The 12,332-nt window shown below is 47.6% G+C and overlaps 1 protein-coding gene across 5 annotated transcripts in view; it reads right to left on the bottom strand.

Moving 5' to 3' along the window:
- The window catches only part of GATA6 (GATA binding protein 6), a 178,437-nt gene that overhangs the window by 49,647 nt on the left and 116,458 nt on the right, over window positions 1-12,332 (bottom strand). For 2 of the 5 annotated variants that reach the window (XM_074352566.1, XM_074352567.1), the window contains exon 7: window positions 9,405-9,712. The exons of 1 other annotated variant lie outside the window; for it this stretch is intronic. In XM_074352566.1, the coding sequence (XP_074208667.1) occupies window positions 9,518-9,712 (195 nt within the window). In that variant the 3' untranslated portion in view covers window positions 9,405-9,517. Of the gene's footprint in view, window positions 1-9,404; window positions 9,713-12,332 lie in introns of those variants that run through there. 2 more of the 5 variants (XM_074352565.1, XM_074352564.1) reach the window with 2 other exon arrangements.

Genomic DNA, 12,332 nt, shown 5'->3' with positions numbered 1-12,332 from the left:
AAAAATCACTGCCTTCTGAAGTTTATATTATGGTGGGAGGATTAGATAATAACCAAATGCTTAACTACATAACGTCAGTCAGTGACAAGCATTAAGGGGCAAAATAGAGCAGTGTGAGGGGAGAGAGTGTGAAGGGGGCACTATTTCGTTAGATGACCAGGGTCAGAGACAGTAACTGAGAGGTGACATGGGGGCCAAGGTGCAGAAGGACAAGTAGAAGAATGGGGAAGGGCGAGTACCAAGGCCCTGGGGTGGAAGTGTGTTCAGCATGTTTGAGAAACAGCAAGGAGGCCCAGTGTGGCTGGTGTGCAGTGAAGGAAAGAGAGGGGAAAGTCAAGGTCAAAGAAATGGCCAGACCGTAGAGGTCCTTGTGGGCACACACGTGCACATCTGAAAGGAAGATTTGTTTTTAAAAAGAAATAATAAAGACACAGTCAGGAGGGTGGTTATTTATAAGGTGGGAGTGGGGAGGACGGTGGGGAGAATACAGGTTGCTGTGAATTACTGTCAGTATTCTTGTGCTGGCTTTACTAGTGGCTTCACGGGTGTTCATTACAGAGAGAATAACATTGTAATGTTGATTATAGAGGAATACGTAGCGAAGCCGTGCATGAACCGTGATGATAACACGTCATGAGTCAAGAATGATCACTAATCTGATTCTCTGAACTGGAGAGAGAAAGTAATTCCCTGGAGGCTAAAAATTTATTCTGAAATAACTGTCTGTATCCCTTGTGTTTAAGGAAACCCTCTAAGTTAATACCTGCTTAGCTGGGAAATTCTCTCCAAAGGATTTGGTGGGGGGCTTTCCCAGGAGGGAGGGAGGTGCGGCTGCTGCTTTTAGTCCCTTCCATCCGATGCTCAAGCAGCTTGCGGTTCACAGTGTCTGGACCACAGGGGCAAGTGCAGGAGAGACTGGGCCCCCCGGGGCCGGCAGAGCGCACAGGACGGTGAGCCCTGACCCAGACCCGGGCTCTCACTGGGGGACGGCAAAGCAGTGCTGGAAGTCAGGCAGAACCCGGTTCAAGTCCCAGGTCTGCTGCCACTAACGAGCAGACCGAAGGCAGACCTCGTAGCCTCCCTGAACTTCAGTTCTCACGTGTCAACTGGAGACCCTGAGTCCCCAGGGAGCATGCTGCCGTAATGAAGAACCACGAACCGGGTGCCTTGAAATTGCGGGAACCAATCTCAGAGTCCTGGAAGCTGGAAGGAGTCAGCAGGCCCCGTTCCCTCTGAAAGCTGCAGGGAAGGACCACCCCTTGCCTCTTTCAGCTTCCGGTGGGAGTGACATTCCTTGGTGTCCTTTGATTTGTGTCCACCTCACCCAGTCTCTTCGCACCTGGCCTCTCCCCGTGAGTCTCCGCGTCGTTTTACAGGCTTCTTGTTAGGATGCTTGTCATTGGATTTGGGGCCCCTTGCTCCAGTGTGAACTCATCATCACTAATTACATCTGCAACGATCCTTTACTCCAAAGCAAGACCACATTTTGAGGTTCTGGGCAGACAGGAACTTCAGAGGGACACTACTCAACCCATTTTTGTAATGACATAACAAAAAAGACCATTGTAAGAATTAAGTGAAATAATGTATATAAGGCACCAAGCACAATGTACGCATTCATCACTGTCATCACCACCGCCATCATCTCAGGGAAACAATCCTGTTTCTGAGAAACTGCTGTCCTGCTAGCCAAGGTGACCACAAGTGAAACTGGCAGGTAGGCCTAGGTCTAAATCCAGGCTGGCAACCTCTGGCAGATTATTAAACCTTTCTGAGCTCCAGTGTCTTTCCCACACGGATGGAGCTATGTAGCCAACACTTACATGCCATCTACCGCGTAGGAGGCACAGTTACGGGCTCAGCCAGTGCCCAGAGCAGCCCTGTGAGTGAGGCGCTACTACTAGCTCTAGTTTACAGTCAAGGCAACTGAATCAGCAAGCATTTAAGACTGCGCCTAAGGTCACAAAGGAAGTGAGTGATGGAAGCAGAATTCAAACCCAGGCGATCTGGCTCCAGAATCCCTCCCAGATTGAAAGAGAATAAATAAAATAAATAAATAAAGCACTTAGCCAGGGTTTACTCTTTGCACAGCGGTCACTAAACGGTGGAGCCACTACCCAGGGCCCCCTCTTCTAAACCCTTCCCTGTGCTAACCTCAGGGGCGCGTGTCTCTTTCCTCTTCCTTTCAGTTCAAATACTTGGATTGTTACCCCGGTTGACGTGAAGCCAGAGCCAGGTCTCCATGTTGAAATGTCTAGGCTGCTCAAGTTCCTTAAGTTTCCTGGAGAATCTTGCCCTCTTTTTCATTTTGTTCTTACTCTCTTGAGTGTCCTATGACCCTGGTGGTGGCTGGTGGGGTCAGAGAAGGGGAGGGAGCCGTAGCTCACTGCTCTGGCCACTGGGGAGCAGGGGGTGCTTCTCTCCTGGGGTGGGGGCAGGGGCAGGCAATAGACCTTAAGACATCTCAGGGACATCGACCTGATGGGGCCACCCACACAACACAGGAACTTGTGTGCTGTCCTTGGCACAAAGATCCTTGAAAAGTCCACCCTGGAACAAAACCTCCCTTAGATTTAGAAAAGCCACCACCAGAGGAGAAAGGAAAATTTCTCCCATTGGGGATGCAGATTCACTGATGGTGTCAGAGGCAGAAGGAGGGGGCTGTCTCCTGAGCATCCATCCTGGGGTGGGGGGAGTTCTGGGGGCTCCCAGCTGGGGCGCCCTCCTCTCACCTGGCCCCACTCCACCCTGAGCAGAAGGTGCCCACAGGGCTCAGTCTAGTTTTCTGGGACTCCGTCGACTCCACCTGCTGGAGGTCAGGCTCCGCCCTCTGTTACCCAGCGAGGGGGGAGGAGCAGGAACCCTGCCCCAGCCCTGTTCTCCTGCCTTTCCGGCCATTGCCAGAATCCCAGCAGCGACATGGCACTGTCGCAGAAATTCCTTAGTCAGGGAGCATGCACACTTACCCAGGACAGGGGCACAGGGCAGATCCAATGAGCACTTAAGCAACTCCAGCAAATTTGCTGACCCTCCCCAAACCCAGGGCTCAGGGACAGGCTTTTTCCTAGAGGTAAAGTGAGGGGCAGTGCTGGGCAAACTGTGACGCAAGCAGTTTGTGGCTGCTGCTCCACCCTTCCCCTTTCAGGGCCCCTCCCGCTTCCCTCCCAGGGACCTTGTGACCTTGTGCCCGTGTGCCCTGGGGAGGCACCCACCCGCTTAGACAGCCCCACCTCCCCTCCCTTCTCCCTCGTGAGAGATCCCTTTCCTCACCCCAGACTTTTGCAGGCTCGATCTCATTTTGGTAACAATAGAAGTTATTAAAGGAACAAATCCCTGCTAATTTGTCAACCAGCTGTTGGGCAGCACCTCCCAGGTGCCCTTACGCCTTAACCCAGGTCAAACATGCAAAAGATGCGGCTGGACCAGAGGCTTTAGGTAATTCCTAAATTTGCCTGCTCACCCCAGGGCTGAGATGTGTGCAGACTTCACACTTGCTGGGCCGGAGGAAAGCTATGTCAGCAGAGGAGGAAAAGAACACCGGACGGTCACTCAAACCCGTTACAGATGACGAGAACCACATGAGGCAGAGAAAAAAGCTCATATGACAAACCCCATAAGTATATACTTTCTATCCTTTCTTCTCTTGCCTTCATAGAAAGTAGTGATTATAACAATGGAAAAAAAGAGTTTACACTTGATGCTATGAGGTGAGAAGGGCGTTGCTCTGAACTGGCTACTCAGCCCACGAAAACACACTAACAGAAGGGAAGAAAGTCAGCCAGGAGCAGGGGCCGCCACCGGGCAGGCTCACCGCACACGTGCCTGAGCCCCAGGCCGGCTCAGAGCTCGGCTCACCCCTCGGGCTCCCAGCGGGTCCTGCTGCCGACCCTCTCCCTGCTCCTCCTCTGCCCTGCCCAGCACCCCCCCATCAGCCCGCCTGGGTCCCCAAGACGGGCTGCCGGTGGCGACAGGGCTCAGCTCAGCCCAGACACCTTCACCGGGCTTCGGACTCCTGAGGACTAAAATGAGCGGAGCCTCTGGGAGCATAAACAATAACCAACTTCTTTTTCTTTCGGAACTCACTTTGCTTGCTTTTCAATTCTGTCTGAAATGGATGGAAAACCTCAGATTTTTCCTTGCCTAATGCCCTCCTCGTGCTTGTTGTTATGTTATGAATGCAGTTATATATATATGTAATATATAATATATATGTTATGTTACCTAGTCCAAATTCTTCATGTAAGTGGAATCATACACTCCATGTGTGTGTATAAATTCTATTTATGTGGGGTACCTACAATAGTCAGACCCATAGAAGAGAGGTCACCAGAGCCGGGGAGGCAGGAATGGGGCATTGGTGTTTAATGGGGACAGAGTTTGGTTCTGGGAAGATGCAAAAGCTCTGGAGGTGGACACTGGTGATGGCTGCACAGCACTGTATACTGAAGGCCACAAATCGTACATTTAGAAATGGTTAAAACGGTAACTCTTATGTTAGGTAAAGTTCACCACCCATATACAGAATGCCTGGTGTGTATACATACCTATCCGCTCAAGTCTTACTTCGATCGACTTGTATAACTAGTTTCAGACAGCTTACATTTCCCTTTTTGGTCTCTCTCCCCCATTTTCACATTGTATTGCCTTGGTCTGAGCCTTTCATCACCTAGATAGTTTCTGGGTTCGGGTTTTACGCAACCAAGACGAGCTCCACTCGAATAAAAGCCCCGCGGCCCTCTCCCCTCCTGCGTCTCCCACAGCCGCCCTCGGCTCCATTTGCTTTTAAGCAGAAAGCTTTACTAGTTAAAGAGAAAGTCCGTGATTTTCAGTGGTACATTTAATAATTCATAAATCATGAGAGGTTCAAACAGGTTCAAAGTTTAAAAGTTTAAAAGTTTTGCTGAAGCTTTAAAGTTTAAACTGTCAGAAGCTTTGACAAAAAACTTTTCCTGTCTGGAATATTTAAGATCGTTGTGCCATATTATATTCAGGACTCCACTCCATCTTCCTCTCCCAAAACGCTTCTCCTAAGAAAATCCTGGCATCCTGAGTGCGGTGCGGGTTCCTCAGTGGCGTGGAGACGGGGCGGCCGGGAGGCCTGCAGGGCTGGAGCGGCCTGGGGAAGGGGCGGGGGCTGGGACAACCCGCACTTTGGGGGAAAACACTTCGTTGGCCACAATCGCCATTGTGTGGGGATTTCTCTTTAAAAGAAGGGAAATTGTAAAATGAGATCCTGGCCAGGGTGTGTAGCAAGGTCTTGGCGGAAGACAGTGAGTTGTGCGTATCTGCTATTTCAAAATCTAGAAGCAGAGAAGCCAAATCTTCCGCTGGCCTCCAGCTGACCTCTCATTTTTCAGGCATAATTACTGTATTTGCATGTGCCATTGAGCGTGGTGTCAGCGCCCATGCTGAAACACTTTTTGGAGTTGGCTGCGACAAGAACACACACAGTCACTTCCCTCCCTGACCGTCCAACCAGGCCTGGAGCCTGGAGGTCACTTCTGACAGCCCGGCCTTGGGCCCTGATGCTGCACGGGCTGTGCTGTTTTGGTAACGTCACTCTGTTTCTCAGAAACCTACCAGGGCTTCCACTGGCCTTCCAGGTCAGATCCAAGGACTTCGTTATGGAGTTTCAGAGCCTTTATGCCTCACGTCAGACACCCACTACAGACCAGCAAACCCTCCTGGTTTGCACCAGGAGGTCCGCACCACCTGCTGGCTCCCTGCCACCTCCGACCCTTTCCACTTCCTCTTCCTCGCAGCCGAGAAGATTTTCTCTCTTCTTTTCACCAAACACGTCTTTGCAGTTCTTCCAAATTCTCCTCTGCCATTGGATTCCACAAACCATCAGGGTCAACACCAAGAGCAGAGAGACACTCCCCTCCCTCCAGCTCCTGGACTGCCGAGCTCCAGTTAGCTAGAGTGGGAAAGCATAGCCCCTAATTCGAATTCTTTGTGCCTCTCCAGTTGCAACCTGATAAAATTTCCACCATTCCAGGATGGTAAGTGTGAACTGCTAGAGAGAAAAAGGGAAAAATTCTCATTTCGATGAATTTTCTCTCCCCAGCAGACTCAATCTACCTGTCTCCATGGGTTGTAATATCCATTTATCCAGCATGGCATGTGTTTTAGGCATCACGTGTAACGTCTTGGTTTCTACTAGAGCAGCTGTAAATCATTTTGTGCTAAAATGATGCAGATATTTGTATGGTTCACAGCTGAGTCTCTTTTCTGGCATATGAATTAAAGATAACTTAGAGGCACTGTGATGTTTGTGGCTAGGTTTGCCTTTTGCTGCGGTCTCTGGGGAGATGACATAGCTTACCCTTCCATATGTCAGGCTTTGAAGTCAGACAGACAGGGTATAAATCCTGGCTCCACCAGTGTGTGACCTGTAGCACATCACTCTCTGCCTCAGTTTCCTCATCTGTAAAGTGGGAAAAGGGATCCCTCACAGGGCTGTTGTAAAGTGATAAAGTGTTTATCACAGAGGAAGCCCTCAGGCATTGCTACCACTTATCATGCTGAGTGCTTTATACATTATGTAACTACACACACAGAGAAATATTAAATACATAGAGATAGATATGTGTATATATAAACATATACACAGACATACACATATTGCCCATAACCACATATAATCCTTACAACAACTCTGTGATGTAGGTACTGTAAATATCTCCCCCTTATAGATGAAGAAAATGAGACAGATAAAGTATTTTGCCCAAAGTCACACAGCAAGTAAGTAGCAGACCTGGAATTTAAACTAGACAATCTGGAGTCAAAGTCTGTGCTCTTAACACCCATCAGAATGTCTCACAGAATACTACTTAGCCATGGAATACTACTCAGCCATAAAAAAGAATAAATTTTTTTTAAAGGTAAAAAAATAATAAAATAATGCCACTTGCAGCAACATGAATGGACCTGGAGATCGTCATTCTAAGTGAAGTAAGCCAGAAAGAGGAAGAAAAATACCATATGATACCACTCATATGTGGTATCTAAAAAAAAAAAAAAAGACACTAATGAACTCATCTACAAAACAGAAACAGACTCACAGACAAAGTAAACAATCTTATGGTTACCAGGGGGAAAGGTGGGAAGGGATGAATTGGGAGTTTGAGATTTGCAAATATTAACCAGTATATATAAAATAGATAAACAAGAAGTTCCTTCTGTACAGCACAGGGAACTATATTCAATATCTTATAGTAACCTATAATGAAAAAGAACATGAAAACGAGTATTTGTATGACTGAAACATTATGCTGTCCACCAGAAACTGATGCAACATTGTAAACTGACTATATTCAATTAAAAAAAAAAAAGTCTCACGATGCCTCAGTGCATTCTTCAGGCCAATAAATGGCAAGTATCATCATCATCATCATCACCATCATCACATCACTACCCCGAATGTCGCCAGGTCCATCTCCTGTTACGAAGTTGCTCTCGCTGGGCTGGTTACTCAGTCAGTCCTGGGGCGCTAACTCTCTCGCACAAAGAAAATTGTCTTCATCTAGCGGCCTCTGGGGCGGCCCTGAAGGTCAGTCTGGTGTGACGGTAGCAGTTGGATGGTAGAAAAGACTGTCAAGGGAAGCCTTGGGATTCCGAAGAGTCAAGCCAGGACACAAGCTGGCGCAAAGCAGAGCGTGTGGCCCTGACATAGCTTCATCCCACTTGCGTGTCATTTTCCTGCTTTTAGCTGCAGAAAGAGGCCAACTTATTCCTGCATCACAACCAACTCCAGCCAGACGGTGAGATTTTGTAATCGTGTCTGTCTCGGACCACGGCCCACAGACATCAGACACGGAAGCAAGTTCCACCCCTGAGCCAGGAAATGAGAACTCCTAACCCAGTGTCACTGTTTTGTTGCAAAAATCACAATTACTTATAAAATATAAGTGAAATTCAATGCATCTTAGTGCCGCGGGCTTGTTTACCAAAATTTCATTTAGCCTGTGTTTTCTTTTCTCTCCTGTCATCACCTACATTTACTGACTGTTTTTCTTTACCTATGTTCCCCCAACTCCCATCTCCAAGTATACTCTTTGCCTTGACCCCAATTAAGGGTCTTTGTCCTCTATCATCCATACAAAATCTGCTTTCCCGAAATACGTTTGCTTCTGGAATCAGGCAGGTCTGCCTTTCAATTCTGACTGTTTGGCATTAGGCAAGTAGCCTTCCCTAAGTCTAAGTTTTAGCATATAAAAGATGGGTGCAATAAAGAACCAAGAACTCAACTTGATAGACTTGTGATGACTGCATGCAGTAATAATAGTAACTAACACTCGCTGAGAATTGACACCTGTCGATTGCTATGCGAGGTGCCTTTTCCCAAGCTTGCAGGCAGAATTACGGCAGTAAGGAAGAGGCTACAGACTCCGACGTCCTATTTGGCACCTGGCCTCTTTGCAAGAGGCACAGCTCCACCCTGATGGAAGGGAATGAAGTCCGACTCATATGTCGGACCCATGCACACAGCATCAGGCCACATCAGCATCTCATTTAATCCGCACAAAAATGCTGTGGGGAAGGTACTGTTTCTCTCCCCGCTTTAGAGATAAAGAACTGAAGTTGAGCATAAGCTGCCTGAGGTCACTCAATGAATAAATGGCAGACTAGGGACCCTTGGTCACCACGCGATGTAACAGTAATACGACAGTAGGAATAACAGCAACAATGGCGAGCGGTCATTAGCATTTACCGCGTGCCGGGCCGGGCTCCGGGTGCTGCGCGTGGGTTGTTCCCTTTAAGCCTCACGTCAACTCTATGAAGCAGGTACTATTATGAAGCCTGTTTTATAAAAGTGTAGATTGAGAGGAAAGGGTATTAAGAGACTTGTTGAAGCTTGTGTGGACAGAGCCAGTGCTTGAAACCTGGTAAGCCGAATTCAGAGCCAGAACCTAGCCCATGCCGTCTCTTTAAAATGAAATCATAAAACACGCATGTAAAGGGCTTAGCCCATTGCCTGGCACATGGTAATCTTCAATATTATAATTGTCATTGTCGTTGTTACCACTATTTTAATGATAGTAAACATTTTAATATTGTCCTTTGCAAGCCGTCTCTTTGCTGGTCTGTAGGCTGTGAACTCAAAGCACAAATCTGAGTGGATAGGAGCCCATATTCCTTGAGTCATTTGACCTCTGCTCATCTTAACTGCCTTCTGCAAATGCCAACTGCAAGGTCCCCATTCTAACCTCAATTTGTCATGCCCCAAGTTTTCTCTTCCAGAAGTCCTTCATCTAAAATGATCCAGGAAATTGTCTTTTCTTTCTGTAACAGCTCTGTATTCATTTTTTATTGCTGTATAAAAAATTACCCAAACTTAATGGATTGAAACAATATACCTTTATTATCTCCCAGTTTCTGTAGGCCAGGAATCTAGACACAGTTGAGGGTGGTCTTCTGCTCAGGTCTTACAAGGCTGCCATCAAGGTATCCTCTGGGCTGTGTTCCTTCTGGAGCTCAGCATCCTCTTCCGAGCTCATGTGGTTGTTGACAGAATTCAATTCCTTGTGGTTGTAGGACTGGGGGCCTCTGGCTTCTTGCTGACTGTTGGCTGGAGTCCCCTCTCCCGGGTCCTGGAGCCCCCCTGTGGTTCCCAGTCATGTGGTTCTTTTCCTGGGAGGCCCACATCAGAGCAGCTTGCTTCTTCAAGGCCAGCAGGGAAATGTCTCCCTCTGGTCTGCTGAGAGAGAGTCTTACAGAACAAAACACAATTGAGGAAATGACATCCCACCACCTTTGCCATATTCTATTGGGTAGAAGCAAATCGTGGGTCTCACCCATATTCAAGAGGAGGGAATCATACAAGTTGGGTCATTGGCGGGGGTCACATTAGGGTGTGTCCACAACAAGTCTCTTGGCTTCAATTTAATTTCCCCCACCTCAATTTCCTTTTCATCCCCAAAGAGTACCAGCTCTTACTGCATCTTCATTTTCACAGCCACACAAAGCCCTTTCTTACTGTATCTGTAAGGTTCCAGAATTCATTCTTCTTTTGTTCCTCATTTATATAAAGGTAGGAGCTCAAGCCTAGACCTCTCCTGTTCTTTCCATTTCACTCAAGACTATAGTTTGTCCATTTTTAACAGCTTTATTGATGTGTAACTTACATACCATCACTTTCAAAGTGTACCATTAAGTATGTATTTACAGAGTTAGGCAACCATCACCATGACATAATTTTAAATCTTTTTTCATCACCCCAAAAAGAAACTTCATACCTTTACCAGCCACACTCCCGTTTCCCCTTGGCCCTATTTTCTGTCTCTATAGATTTGTCTGTTCTGGACATTTCATCCAAATGGACCCATATGATAGGAGGTCCCTTGTGACTGGCTTCTTTCACTGAGCCTAATGTTTCTGAGGCTCACATGTGTTACAGTATAAACAATATTGTTATGGCTATACAGGACGTTTAGAGTGCAATAGACAAAACTGCCAGGACATGAAGGATTTTAACTTACAAATAGGGTTAGAAATAAGCATCTTTACTTACTCTTTTTTCCACCTCACAACCTCACAGTTTTTTTATGAGAACTTATTACACACAAGACCCTGGAGGGAGGAAAAGATAAATATGGTTCGGCCAGTGGCCCTAAAGGAGCTCAGGCTGATAAAGAAACCAGGCAACTCACAGATTAGAGAACAAACTAGTGGTTGCCAGTGGGGTGAGGGATGGGGGAGGAACAATGTGGGGGTAGGGGATTAAGAGGTAAACTATTATGTATGAAATAAACTCCAAGGATATACTGTACCACGCAGGGAAGATAGCCAATGTTTTATAACTATAAATAGGGTACAACCTTTAAAAGTTGTGAATCACTATACTGTACACCTGTAACTTATATAATATTTAAAGTAACAACAACAACAAAAAACACACACCTCATACACCATGGTTCTGACTGGTTATTCAGCGCACATGAACATCAGGGGATAAGAAATGCATGGTGAATTCTCAGCTCACTGGGATAAAACAGAAGCCAAAAGTAGTCTCTCTAAGATATGAATTGTTTTTTAGGGGAAAAAATTATGTTAACGAATACTCTTTGCCTTCAGTTACATGGAGCTCGATGGGTTTTTTTTAAATGAGGGGGTTGATTTGAGAGCTGTCCCGCATGGACCACGCAGAGCTGACGGGCTGCAGGTCCAGTCAGGGAGCGCCAGGGAGGGGCTGCGTTTTCCATGGAGGCTGGTGTCCCTGTCTTGCCATCAGCCCCAGTGACCCAATTCTGCAGCGATGCATTCATGGTCGCGCGCTCCAAGCCTGGAAGAATTTCACTGTGACTTCACAATTTTTCATTTACCCAGAGGTCAGCATTTGAATATCAAAAACACTTCTGACTCAGACAAGCCAGCAGGGTTTCTGTCAGCAGGAGCTAACCTCGGTGCGGGCACTCGGATGTCTCACAAAAGGGGAAGTTCAAGAACCCGTAAAACTCGGGGGCGTCTGTCGCACCAGCGGAAGAAAACAGTAAGCTAATGAAACGTTTACCACAAATGGAATACTCATAGTGTTTCTGAACATTCCTCCAGGATAAGCAAGATTCTTGCTCAAGATTTTCAGACGGGGCCCCGCAATTTCAAACTCTGGTCATGGAGCCGGGCCAGGGTCTTGGCCGTGGAGCCAGCCCCTCCCACGGCCAGCAGCCCGGCCTGGCCTCCGTCACCCGCTGCCGGCTACCATGGGGCCGGGCTGTCCTGGGAGCCGGCCTGTGGTGGTCTCAGGAAGATTCGTCACCCCTCAGCCCACTTCCCACCTGGCTTACTGATTAGAAATTCCAAACTGAGAAATTTATATCCTTGCTCCAATGCAAATACTCCTGGGAGAAGAAACACATCTTTTATCAGCCATTTACACCTCAGTGAAAATGTGTTTATCAGAGCCTTTGCCAAGGAGTGTTTTCAGAGGAGAGGAGGGTGAAAGAAACTCAGAACCAAAAAAAAAGATGCCTAAGGATGAAGCAAGAGTAGCTGAAAGTCACGAAAAGTCAGAAAAGGAGCACAAGGAGCGCCAAAGACGAACAAACTCCGCCTCTTCCCAGGGGAGCCCACCCGGGAGGATGAAGAACTGACCCAGACCTGCGGGGATCAGACGCGGGCAGAGGGCGCGAAGTCACTGCCGGGACGTGGAGGACTCAACACTGTGCCTCTGCCTGTGGGCTCAGTCTGTCTTCTCCCTGAGGGACAAGTTCACAGGGAACAACAGCATTTGAGTTCACCTGCGCCGCCCAGACGGAGCAGGAGGAAGCCAGCAGCCGTCTGTGCAATCACGAGGCTGCTTTGTTCTTCCTTAGAGCGCCACCAGGGCCTCG

Source organism: Camelus bactrianus, chromosome 24, assembly GCF_048773025.1.
Source record: "Camelus bactrianus isolate YW-2024 breed Bactrian camel chromosome 24, ASM4877302v1, whole genome shotgun sequence".
Classification (NCBI taxonomy): Eukaryota; Metazoa; Chordata; class Mammalia; order Artiodactyla; family Camelidae; genus Camelus; species Camelus bactrianus.
The sequence above is the reverse complement of the archived record's forward strand: the minus strand, read 5'-3'. Positions and strand labels throughout refer to the sequence as shown.